Source organism: Echinops telfairi, unplaced genomic scaffold (assembly GCF_000313985.2).
Source record: "Echinops telfairi isolate 266 unplaced genomic scaffold, ASM31398v2 ScPeMD7_7420;HRSCAF=8458, whole genome shotgun sequence".
NCBI lineage: Eukaryota > Metazoa > Chordata > Mammalia > Afrosoricida > Tenrecidae > Echinops > Echinops telfairi.
This window is the reverse complement of record NW_022111320.1, coordinates 48,326,561-48,338,216: the sequence shown is the minus strand read 5'-3', so window position 1 is coordinate 48,338,216 and position 11,656 is coordinate 48,326,561. Positions and strand designations below refer to the sequence as shown.

Here is an 11,656-nt window from a genome sequence, read left to right as displayed (position 1 = left end):
GATGTCTGGATTGTGATAAGATCTGTAAGAGCCCCCAATAAAATTATTTAAAAATATCTAAATAAAAAATTTAAATCAAATATAAATAAATAAAGTGTAAGCAGCACTGTAAAAAAAAAACCCTGTAAAAGCACTCAATAAAAATGATTTATTATAATTTTTTTTTAAAGTGCCCCTGCCCCATGGCCTCCTTGTTGACCTCTCCTCTTTGGACCTGCTTCTCCCTGACCTCAGGGGTCCTGACTGGAACGCCCCTGAGGGCAGAGGGCCACACACAGAAACAACCTGTTACTAGGGCTGGCTAGGGGCCATCTGTCCCCAAGGTTGGGGATCACTCAAGAGCCCCCTCAGGACTTAGCTCAACTTTTCCTCTCCTCAGTCCTGGTCAGGCCAATTTAGAAGCAAGGCCCAAGGAACAAGTGTGCACCCTCAACCTTATCCAAGGGTCCTCCTCCTAGTGGGTGCCCCTCAGGAAGCCCCCGTTCCTTTCCCACGAGGGTGGCGCCCTGCCCTGTGGCGCCAAGGAGCCAACTCGATCCAAAGCAGCCACAGGGTCCCAGCCCAGGTAGGAAGAGGTGGGGTGACATTTGTCATCCCCGCTGTGGCCTGTCTAGGGACTGGTTGGGAATGGTTCGAAGTCTGGTTCCCCAAGAGCTCAGCCCAGGGACGGAGACACATGAGCGGGGAGAGCTGTATGCCCGCCGGGCTCCCTGGCAGGGGGTGGAGGAGAGAATCGGAGGAGCAAGTGCCCTTTAGGAAGAGCTCTAAGAAGAGGTGGGGCATGGACCCGGGCGAGGTGGGGAGAGAGTCGTGGTGGAAAGGATGACCAAAGGCAAGATGCTGGGTAAGAGGAGGAGGGTGAGGAGGAAACCCAGTGGGCTCCGGGTGTTGGCGCCTGCAGGAAGCAAGATTCGGGCCTGCAAGGTGGGTGGTGAGGCAGCCTGCTCCAGAGTCTCTGCCCGGTGGGGCCCGTGGGAGCGGTTGGTGGGCTGTGTCTGGGAAGGCTGCTTTGGCCACGGTGCAGCAGGTTGGAGCAGAGGGAGGGTGGAGACAAGACCTGTGGGTAGTGGCCAGGCAGCTCAGTCTGAATGAGGACCCCCTTCCCACAGGCAAAGGGCCCCAGTTCCAGTCCCTTCAGGAGAAGGAAGTCACCATTATGAGCAACAAGGAGTGTGAGCAATTCTACCACCGGTTCTCCAAAATCCCCACTATCGTCCGGATCATCAACTCTCAGATGATCTGTGCAGAGGACTCCCAGAGGGAGAGTTTCTGCTACGTGAGCGCATCCCATCCCCACCCTGCAGCCCTCACCTCCCAGGGGTCACTGAGCTGAGGCTGTCGGGAGGGCCTGGAGGTGGAGGGGAGTGGAGCGGCTCAGTACAGGTGATCACACCAGGGATGTGGGAAGGTGGGGAAGAGGAGACAGCTGAGCTGGGGGCAGGGGACAAGAGCTGGGGTTGGAGCCTTGGTAGAAGCCGGATGAGAGGTGAAGCCCCTTGAGGAAGGTCTTTTGGGGCTGGTTCCCCTCAGCTGTGGAGCAAATGGTCCTGTGTTTGTCCCTCCAGCCACACCTGGCCTCCTGATCCTGTCTGCCTATCCCTTCCCGACAGGAGAAGACAGGCGAGCCCCTGCTCTGTCCAGTGGAGAAGACGTGGTACCTGGTGGGCCTGGTGAGCTGGGGCCCAGGCTGCGACAAGAGTGATGCCCCACCCATCTACCTTCAGGTCTCCGCCTACCAACAGTGGATCTGGGACCGCCTCAATGGGCAGCCCCTGGCCGTGCCAGCCCCACCCAGGGCCCTGCTCCTTTTGCTTCCCCTGCCCCTCAGTCTCCTGGCCACTCTCTGACACTCCGTATGCTCTCCCTGGGATGACATTCCTCCGTCCAGACCCCTCGTCACCCTCACAGCCCCACAGGGCCAGGCAGAGACTCGGTGCTCAATTAAATGTTTCTTTCCCCCGAGCATTGTTCTTCCTGGGCCTCCGAGGCTCCTTCGCCCCATGCCTGCTCTAGTGGGAGAAGGGTGCACCTAAGGCAGGTGGGAGGGGGAGTCCAGCCAGTTTATACAGGAACAGGCCCCCCCCCCCCAACTCCCGGATCTGCCTTCCTCCCTGGAGAGAGTGTGAAGGGGTGACACTGGGACCGCCACAATGGAGGGCCAAGACTGCACTGCCCTGACTAAAACTGGGGCTGCCAGGGCGAGCCCCGAGGCTGGGGCAGGGTCACAGCTCTGGACCCGAAGGATAGGTGTGTTTCCTGTGGTGCTTTATGAGCATCAGGCTCTTCAGTGGCGAGAACACACCCTGTCACTGTCCCAGAAGGGCCACAGCTTTGACCCTCCAGCCCGGCCTCCTGCCTGAGACTGGGGTATCATCTCAGCCATGCCTAGGCGCCTATCAAGGGCAAATGGAGGCCCCAGGCCAGGGAGGCAGCAGCCCGAGCAGAGAGAGCCCAGGTTTGGGCCTTCCCCAGATTACACCCCTGCCTCTGTGTGAGCCCTGGGCCTTGACTGCCTCACCACACAGGAGGGCTCAGGTCAGGATGGGTGCAATGACCCTTGCAAATGAGGGGCTCCTAGGTTGTCCGAGCTCAACAACTGTTGCCACCTAGAGGCAGTGTACTCAGATTTCGGCAGTGCCTTCTGTCATCTCTCTGCCCAATCCCTGCTCCTAGTCCCTGTGCCCCACCCCCACCCCTGTCAACTCGTATAATGATCTGGATGCGGGTTTGACTCTGCTGTGTTCCCAGCCCCAGGCACAGACCATTGAAAGAGCCAAGCTAGACAAACCCACTGCTGGCAACTGGGTTACAACCCAAGGCCCCCCCACGTGCTGCAGGGCAGAACTGCCCATCGGGGTTTCCTGGCTGGAATCTTTATGGCCAGGCCTCTCTTCCACAGAACCACCAAGAAGGCTTGAGCCACCAACCTTCAGAACATCAGGAAAAGGGCTATTGAAAGGTGGGTCAGAGACTGTCGGAGAGGGGCCTCGTCAGCCCAGTCCAGCATGTAGCTTCCTCCCTGCTCCTGATGCCCCAATTCTGGGAGAGGGCCACCATAGCATCCCCTGCTCTGCCTGGATCTCATCCTAATTCAGGCTGCGGAGAGAGACAGAGGGGCCAGTCTCGGCCTCAGCTTGGCCTGCACTGGCCCCTGTCACAGACTGCCACATCCCATTCACATGAGCGCTTCAGAGACCGAGCTTTGAAGGGCCTATGGTCATGTCGGGAGGCCATCTGAGAAGGCACTGGCATTATTTACAGATCCCCCCCCCCCAGGCAGTGAGGGTGTTCCCAGCAGGCCCCCTGGCTTGGAAACCGTCCTTGGTGTCTCTTTGGTCTTGGGGCTCTGGTCTGAGCTCCTGAGCTCCGCAGCCTGACATGTGATGCTTTCTGGGTGGCTGTCCCAGGAGGGGTTGGTTGTCTGTGCATCTTCCCTCCCCAAGGATTCAGCCACCTTGTAGGCAGAGGGTGGGGGAAGGCTGGGCCTTTTCCTGCAGACTGGTGCTGCTGCTCTAAGCCCGGTATTTGAGATGGTACAAGAGGACGCTGTGTGTCGCTTTCTCCAGTGGGTGGAAGGCTGGTTGCCACATCAGCCACCCCCTGCCCTGACCACCCACCCCAGCTGGGCATAGGAAGAGTCGCCCAGGACTGCCCAAGCCCACCCCTCCTGACTTCTTAGACATTTGCTGGATTCCCAAGGACAGCCCCCAAGCCGCAGCTTTCTCTCCCTGGTTTCCCCCAGCCCTCTGTTGACAGCCTCCAGCCCCCAGCCCTGGGCTCTATGACTGGCCTCCCAGCAGCCTGAACTCTGGCATAACATTACACAAGTGGATCCTGCTGGGTGCAGGGTTCTCCTCCTCTGGGGTCACCTCTGCTCACTCCCCCTGGGCTAGAAACCCTGCCAGGCTTGGGGCCGACCCGCTCACCAGCCGAGCTTCAAGCAAAGTCTGAGAACCTGCTGCTGCCCTGACCTTGGGCAGAGCCCTCTCACAGCCCGCCCAGGTCGGCCCTCCTCTCCCACAACAGCCATGATTTCCTGGCACGGCAGGGGGCACGGCATCTTCAGGGGGACAGTGGCCTCGAGAGCAAAGCCACGTGGGTGAGGTGCATGGAGCAGAGTCTTCAGGGAGACAGGACTCCTGGAGCAGTCTTGTCCCTGTCCCTGGTGGGCCAGGGGCCTCAGCTGCCCCACTGGGCAGAGAGTGGGTGTTCTGCTACCTCAGCGACCCCATCTGAGCTGGGAGTCCGTGGTGCTTGGACTCTAGCCAGCCAGGGCTTGCGCCTGAGGGCCTGCCAGCCCCAGCTGCCACCTCCAGGAAGCCCTCCTCATTTCTCCCCTTTCTTCTTGGCTTCATTCTTTTCGTCCTCTTCTACCTTGATGGCCACTGTGTCCACACTGTCCTTCTTCTTCTTCTTCTTCTTGTCATCTGTGGGTGGGGGAAGAGGCCAGGTGGTAGCAGGGAAGCCAGGTGGGTCTCAGAAGGGAATGGCACCTGGGCCTCCCACCCGTGCCCAGTCTGGCTGCCTCTCAGAGCCGTCTGGCCTACTCACGCTAACCATTCTCAGGGGCCGGGCTCTGTCTCCCAGGGCAGGGCCGGGGACCCCTACTTTAGCTGTTGGGGGCTGAGGGAAGGGGGCGAGGAAAGTGGCTGGCTCAGCCAGGCCTGCTTACCTCCAGGGATTTCCGTGAGCTCGTTGAGAGGCGGCACAGTCTCCAGCTTGTCCGTGTACATCTTGGCGGCCTTCCGCTGCAGGTAGCGGGCCTCGATCTCCTTCCGGGTCCGTGGCACACGGCAGTTGAAGACGCAGCACAGGGTGATGACTGTAGGACGACAGAGCAAGCTTGGCCGGGCACTGGGCTTCGGACACCCCAGCGATGACCCCAGCTAGGTGGCGGGAGGTGCAGCATCCTGAGCACGTTGGCCTCGACCGTCCGCCGCACCCACTGGACAGTGTGCTCAGAAAGGCTTGGGCTCAACGTAAAGCTCCTCCATTGCCAACTTGAACGAGCTTCTCTTTTGGAACAAGGAGCTTTGTGATTTCACTCTGTGTCGACAGTCACACAGCCAGCCCTGCATCTCACTAGACTGAGAGGGTTCCTGGAGGCCAGGGGACAGACAGAGCCATGTCCTGATCCTGGTCAAAACTTCCTAGAGGCCCCTCGTGCCTTGAAGCCAGGCCTCTGACCTTTGGGCACACCCTGGTTTTCCCTCCCAGGCTCCTGAGAGCAGGGCCAGAGCCTCCTGTCTCGTGTCAGCATGTGGCTGTGTTCTCAGCCTCCCTGAGGACAAGCCTGGCCTCCTGGCTGGGCAGAGCACTGGGGAGAGGGCACAGACCCTGCCCTGGGCGTTCACCCCACAGGGAGTTATTCTAGGAGTGGTTTTCCAACCGAGGACAGCTGCACCCACGCCAGCTGTGCCAAAGCATGGAGCTACTCTGTCTGGTGATGGGCAGGACAGGGCAGGGCTGCCAGGACCTGGCTGGACTAGGCTTATTTTCCTAAGGCCCCCAGTCTGACCACCTTGGGCCCGGCCCCTGGGGAGGGGATGGAGCTGGATTCTATTCCAAATCAGATGACCAGACATAACTTCCTGGCAGGCTCCTGGGGGCAGGAGGGCCCGGGCAGGACAAACCAGGACTATTTTGGGGAGGTTGGCTCAGAGCCGTGTCGCCAGGGCTGGAGCACCCTCTAAGGCAGTGGTTCTCAACCTACTTCATGCCGCGACCCTTTAATACAGTTCCTCATGTTGTGGTGACCGCCCCCCCAACCATAAAATTCTTTTCGTTGCTACTTCATAACTGTCATTTTGCTACTATTAGGAATTGGGTGACCCCAAAGGGGTCACCAACCGCAGGTTGAGAACCGCTGCTCTAGGCTCATTTTGTGCAGCCCTTCAGCAAACAGGACAGCAAACAGGGGGCTCCCTCAGATGTATAGGATTTTCACAAAGAAATGAATGAGTGGGTGAGTGAATAGATGGAATGCTCTCAGAGCTGCCTGCTAAGGACAGGATTCCTGAATGCCTGGATAGGGAGCCCCCGGCACCCTGGCCCACTGAGGGGGGCTGCCCGGGGCCCGGAGGTAGGCCTGACAGCAGTACCGTCTGGACATCGATGTGGGCAGACCACAGGGAGCCCAGTGCCGCTGTGGCCTGCCCCCTCCTCTCCCACCCACCTAACTCTGTGCCCTCTTGGCCCCCAGTCCACTCGGGCTCGCCTCGCAAAGGGCACTGAGTGGGCAACTGCGGGCAGCCAGAGCAGGGCTCAGACCCCCCCCACTCCAGCCTGTCCCCCGCAGCCTGGCTGCTTCTCCTCAGGGCAGTGAAGACACTGTGTGGCTTGGAAGGAGTTCTGGGGCCTGGGCAGGGGCTTGAGATTCAAGATGCCTCTCCAGCTTCTCAGGCCCTGGGCCGTGGGGGTGGCCACTAGCAGCCATCCACCCAGTGCCCAGCCGATGGGCAGCAGGAAAGATCTGTTGATGCCCTCAGGAGGTGGGGGAGGGGTGTTAGCCCCACCCCCACCCCTGCTAGAATCTCCTGGCATCCTGGACAGTGGCAATGCTTCTATGGCTCAGGGGCCTGGGAGCCCTGCTTCTCTCCTGGCAATAAGGTTAAGGGAAGGGTGGTCGGTGTGGTTTGTATGCAAGCATTTCTTCGGGACCACCACTCTCTGGTGGGGGTCCATGAATGCCCAACCAGCCACAGCTACTGAGCCAGCCCCAGGGTCCTGAAGCCCACAGTGCCCAAATTCATCCCTGCTCCCTGGGGGCCCAGAACTGCTCCTGGGCCCACCTCCTAGACAGTACCTGAGGCCCCTGCAGGCCGCATGCCTTCCCCAGCCCTGCCTCTTGGTGTTGGGGGCTGTCCCCTTCCCAGGACACCTGGGCTGAGGGGCCACCGCTGAGAGGGCCCACTGGTTCTTGATCTTGGCTGGAAGTAAGTGCCAGCTCCCATGCCAGCTGTGAAGGAAGGGCAGGGGGTGGGGGTGGGGGCTGCTTGTTTCTGGTGCCAGGGAAAGCACATCAGATTTCCATGCCTCCATAGGTCCTCTGGGCCTTGCCCTGCCCTCCTGGGGCCTCATCTCAGGACAGCTCCAGCCAGAACCTAAAATAAATGCAGCTTCGGCAGGCAGGCAGCACTCAATGAATGCCCCACAGGGGTCCCCAGGCACCTTCCAGCCTCTGCTCTGACCCTCCCTCTGCCCCAATGGCAAAGGACTACCTTTGCAGCCCTCCCCCTGGCAAACCCCACCCACGCTCCAGCTCAGAGGACCCCTACTGAAGCCCCCTCCACACCTCCCTTGCACACACTCTCCCTGTGCCCCATGGAGACCCGCAGCAGACCCCGCTCTATGCCACGGCCCCTGCCCCATCCCCAGACTCCTCTCTGGGTGACTCCTACCCCCCTATCCCCAGGAGAGGAGCAGATCTCCTGCTTTTAATTGAGGAGGGGGTGAGTCATCCCGGGAAATGGTATTTGACCAGGGCACTGTTGTTGGAAGGCTGGGAGCCGCAGCTGCCTGGCGTCTGGGAGCCTCTGGGCTGAGCTGTGGCTCTGGTGGCCTTGCTGGGGCCCCTGGGTGTGGGCCCTTTAAGTCAACCAGACTGCAGGAAAAGCATCGGGAGGCCTCCGATAGGGAAAAATGACACGTTGTTGTCCTTGCTTCTCGGAGTCCCCTGTAATTACCATAATTGCTAGGTAGCTGCCTTCCTGGTGCAACAAATACTTGGGGTCACCGCGCTCCCAGGTCCCTCAGCCCTCCATGGGGACTTTGTGTGAACTGGAAGGTGCCAGGAACCACAGAAGGCCTCTTGCTTGCACTGCCCGGAATCACCACTCCTGAGGCCCAGGGCGGGTGGCGGGGTGGCGTCGGGGCAGGGAGCGGTACTCACTGATGGACAGCACGAAGAGCGAGAAGATGCCCACCACGTGCCACAGGCGCATGTCCCAGAACACCACGGTCTCCTTGGTCAGTGGGGGCGGCTTGGGCTTGGGCGGGGCCGTACTGGGCTGCAAGGGGTCCGGAGAGAAGGGAGTGGGTGAGCAAGACAGGGAGTGGCAGGTTGGAGCTGCCCAAGCCCCAGAGAGGGCTCGGTTCAAGCATCTGAGCGAGTATCCCCCAAGAATCCAGCGCCCTACACCCTGGGACATTCGGGGCATAAATCCAGAGCACGGAGCACAGAGCCTGGAGCACGGAGCACAGCCCCAGAGTCATTGGTGCAAGGACCCATAGAGAGAGCCAGCATGGCCGATGCTGGGGTCAGTGATGGCTGGGAAGGGCAGATGTGGGCAGTCTGCTCGCAGCCTGTCAGAGCAGGTTTGGGGGCTCTTCTGTTCCTGCCTTGGGTCCAACGTGCACGGATTTGGGGGCGCAGGTGGGGGGTGGGGTGTCTCAGGACCAAGGCCAGAGACAAAGTATGCCTTCTGCTGGGCTGGACACTGGCTTTGGCTTCCTGCCTCCCGGTGGCATGGGTACGTGGAGCCACACAGCGAGGGCCACACAGCCCTGCCACCTGACCAGGACCACCACCAGGTGCCTTCGTGCTGTCCCCTGTCCGACTGGGAGTCACTCTCCTCTGACCTGAAAGGCTGGACCCAAGTCCTCCCAGGACAGTAAGTAAATCCAGAAGCTGTTCTCTATACGGCAGTGACCCCTGGAGGCCAAACGATGTAAGTGTGGCTGGGGCGAGCTATTCAGGGGGACCCAACCCTACTACCTCCCGTGGGGTTGGGGTTAGAGTGGACAGGGCCCCAGCCCAGGGGTCCGGGAGCTGATGGTCTTACTCTGAGGGTCAGGAGTGTTAGGACCCTTCCCTGGGGTGCAGAGAGGCCACAGATCAACCTTGAGGGTCTGAGGTGACAAAACCCTGCCCTGGAAGAGAAGTCCTACCTGGGGACATGGTCCAGTCCTGGAAGTGTCAGCGAACATATCCCTCCTGGACGGGGTTATGTTCTGGGGTCTGAGAAGGTTGGATGGGAACATGGCCCTGCTCTTGGGGGGGGGTGTCTGGAAGACACAGTGATGTCTGGGTCTAAGGGGACAGGGCCCTGCCTTGGAGGTCAGAGAAGGGTATGACCTGCCCTGGGGGTCAGAGGGGACATAGCCCCATCCCGTGAGTGGGTAGGGGCATGTCCCAGGCCCTGGGCTGAGCTCTGAGGGCACTTTCAGGAGGTTATACCCCGGCCCAGGTGTGAGGAGACACAGCCCTTCCTGAGAGTCTGAAGAGACACAGTCCTCCCTAGGGGTCTGAGGGGACACAGCTTTACCATGGTGATCTGAAGAGAAATGGCCTTGCCTTGGGGATTGAAGGAGACAAATCCTGCACCAGGGTCGGAATCGGCATGGCCCAGCCCCGGTGGGATTTAAGCTAGATCTGAGCCTGCCTTGTGGAGCTGAGAGCTATCTGACCCGATCTTGGTCACCAAGTTCTGCTGGGGGTCTGGTCAGAAGGATCGAGAACCCTGAGGTATCTGTGGAATACACTGTGCCCCCTGATGATTCAATACATGCACTCACAGAGAGAACCCCAGCCATCTCCCATTCATTCCCCTGCTCTGTATCTAAGCACGCATCGAGCACCTACCAAGAGCCAGGTACTTCCCCCTCTAAGGATCACCACCCCTCAGCATGAGTGAGAGATGCTCAGAGAGGACCAGGAACATGTCCCAAGGAACCCAGAGGGCCTGCGTGCCTGGGATTGAGACGCAGGCCCCGGTTCTTTTCGCTTCACCTGGGTGAGCTGGGTGAGGGCCTTCTTTGCTCTGGTCTCATTTTCTGCACCTGTAACTTTAGTGGGCTGGTTCCAGGTATGTCTGGGAGCTCTCTCTCCCTGGCTGGGGTGGCCACACTGAGGTGGACCTATCCTTCCCAGAGGCCTGGACTGGTGTGTGGGCTCCAACACACACACACACACACACACACACACACACACACACACACACACACGAGTATGTGGAGTTGGGGAACATGAGTGTGGGATCGGGCACATGTGGTTCAGGTACACACCTGTGTGAGTTGGGGCAGACATTGATGAATGCCAGGCACATGGGTGCAGGTTGGGGCACGTGCCTGGGATGGAGCGCAGGTTGGCAGTGTCTGGTGTAGGGTCCGGACAGTGGCGGGGCTCGCTGACTCTGAGGCCCGGTGGGCTGCATGACTGGAAGACCCCGAGGACCAAAGTAAAGCTCTCACATGCTGCGCCTAGGAAGCCGAGAGCTCACTTCCAACACGTCTGGTCCAAGTCTGGAACTGGGCCTAAGGTCTCCCGCCTGGCCAGGATCTTGGGTGTAGGGCCAATGGTAAGGGCCGGGCATCCCCCCCGCACCCCCCATGAGCACTGCTGTGGGTCTGAAGCCTGAAGGGCCCACTTCCATCCGAGGCTCACAGACTGAAGACAGGATGCTGCCTGTAGATCTGGCATGTGGGGTGTCACGACCCCCCACCTTGCCCCTCTCTGGTGCTCCCTGGAATCTCTGGGGCTGCACCCCACCTGGATCCGGCTGTAGGCAGACAGCAGGCAGATGCACTCCTGACTGGCTCCTTCCTGAAGAGCTGGGGAACACAAGTTCCTGGAGGTGGGGAGAGTCCTTGGCTCAGAGCTGTCAGCTGCCTGTTCTCAGGGCAGCTCAGTTTCTGCCCCTCAGAGGGGACCTTTGGAGTTGAAGCCATCTGGGCTTCCCTTACAGAGACACTGGAGCTGACACCTGATGCCAGCCCCGGCTCCTGGTCACGCCCTCCCCCTCATCAGCCTCAGGGATGGGGTGACATCCGGGTACCGATCTCTGGACACGTGTGTTCTCTGCAGACCCTCCAGTTCACAACCCTGTTCCCTCAGACCCGCCCCCACTCCCAGCCCTGCCCAAGGTTTACCTATCCTGTGCCCCAGCAACCTGCTCATTGAGGCCCCTCTCCTTCTCTGGCTCTTGGGCTTGCTTCTGGTCAGTCCCTGTCAGTTCTCTCTTCTCCATCCCCTAAACCTCCCTGGCCCTGGCCCTGACCTTCCGCCTCCAAAATTCTGGGTCTGGCCTGCTCCCCCTTCAAGGCTCAGTGAGCGTGGGCTGAAAGGGGGCCCGGGACAACTGCAGATGGCTCCCGGACCCCCACAGCCCCTCCTCAACCCAGCCAGGCTCCCCAGCCACCTTCCTCCTGACTTCCTGGGGGGCCCCAGCGGCTCCGCCTAGCTCTTCCGACTGTGGGAACCTCTTGCTCAGCTCCTGCCACCAACAGGGCCCTCCTGGTTTGGGTGCTCCACGTTGAACTGAATTGGCAAAGGGCATCCTCATCCATCCCTGGCTCCTTCTGGGGGTGCCCTAGCCTCCTTCCAAGGTTATGTTCCTCTCATTAGACATGAGTCCCCGGAGAATCTCGGAGGCCAAGCATGTGTTCCTGAAACGCATCAGCCCTTCAGACCACAGCCCCCGAGGCCTCCACACCAGATCAGAGACTGTCAATCAGGGGCTGAGTCTCCCCAGCCTTAGGCTGGGTCCCCCACTAGGACAAGAAAAAGAAAATGCAGTTCGGGTCAGAAAGAGGCCTCCTCATCCCTACCCCTCCTGGACAGTGACAATCCCCCGCCCTTGCCACCAGACTCACCTCGACCAGCTGTGCGGCGACCCCTGCGAGGCAGGTCCCCAGCGCGGCCCCGCTCAGCGCCCAC

The 11,656-nt window shown here is 60.1% G+C and overlaps 1 protein-coding gene across 1 annotated transcript in view; it reads left to right on the top strand.

The window, feature by feature from the left end:
* PRSS50 (serine protease 50) overlaps window positions 1-1,953 on the top strand; it is a 7,436-nt gene extending 5,483 nt beyond the window's left edge. The window contains exons 5-6 of the mRNA XM_004704161.2: window positions 1,110-1,276; window positions 1,611-1,953. Of these exons, the coding sequence (XP_004704218.1) occupies window positions 1,110-1,276; window positions 1,611-1,847 (404 nt within the window). The 3' untranslated portion in view covers window positions 1,848-1,953. The remainder of the gene's footprint in view (window positions 1-1,109; window positions 1,277-1,610) is intronic.
* The last annotated feature ends 9,703 nt before the right edge of the window (window positions 1,954-11,656 follow it).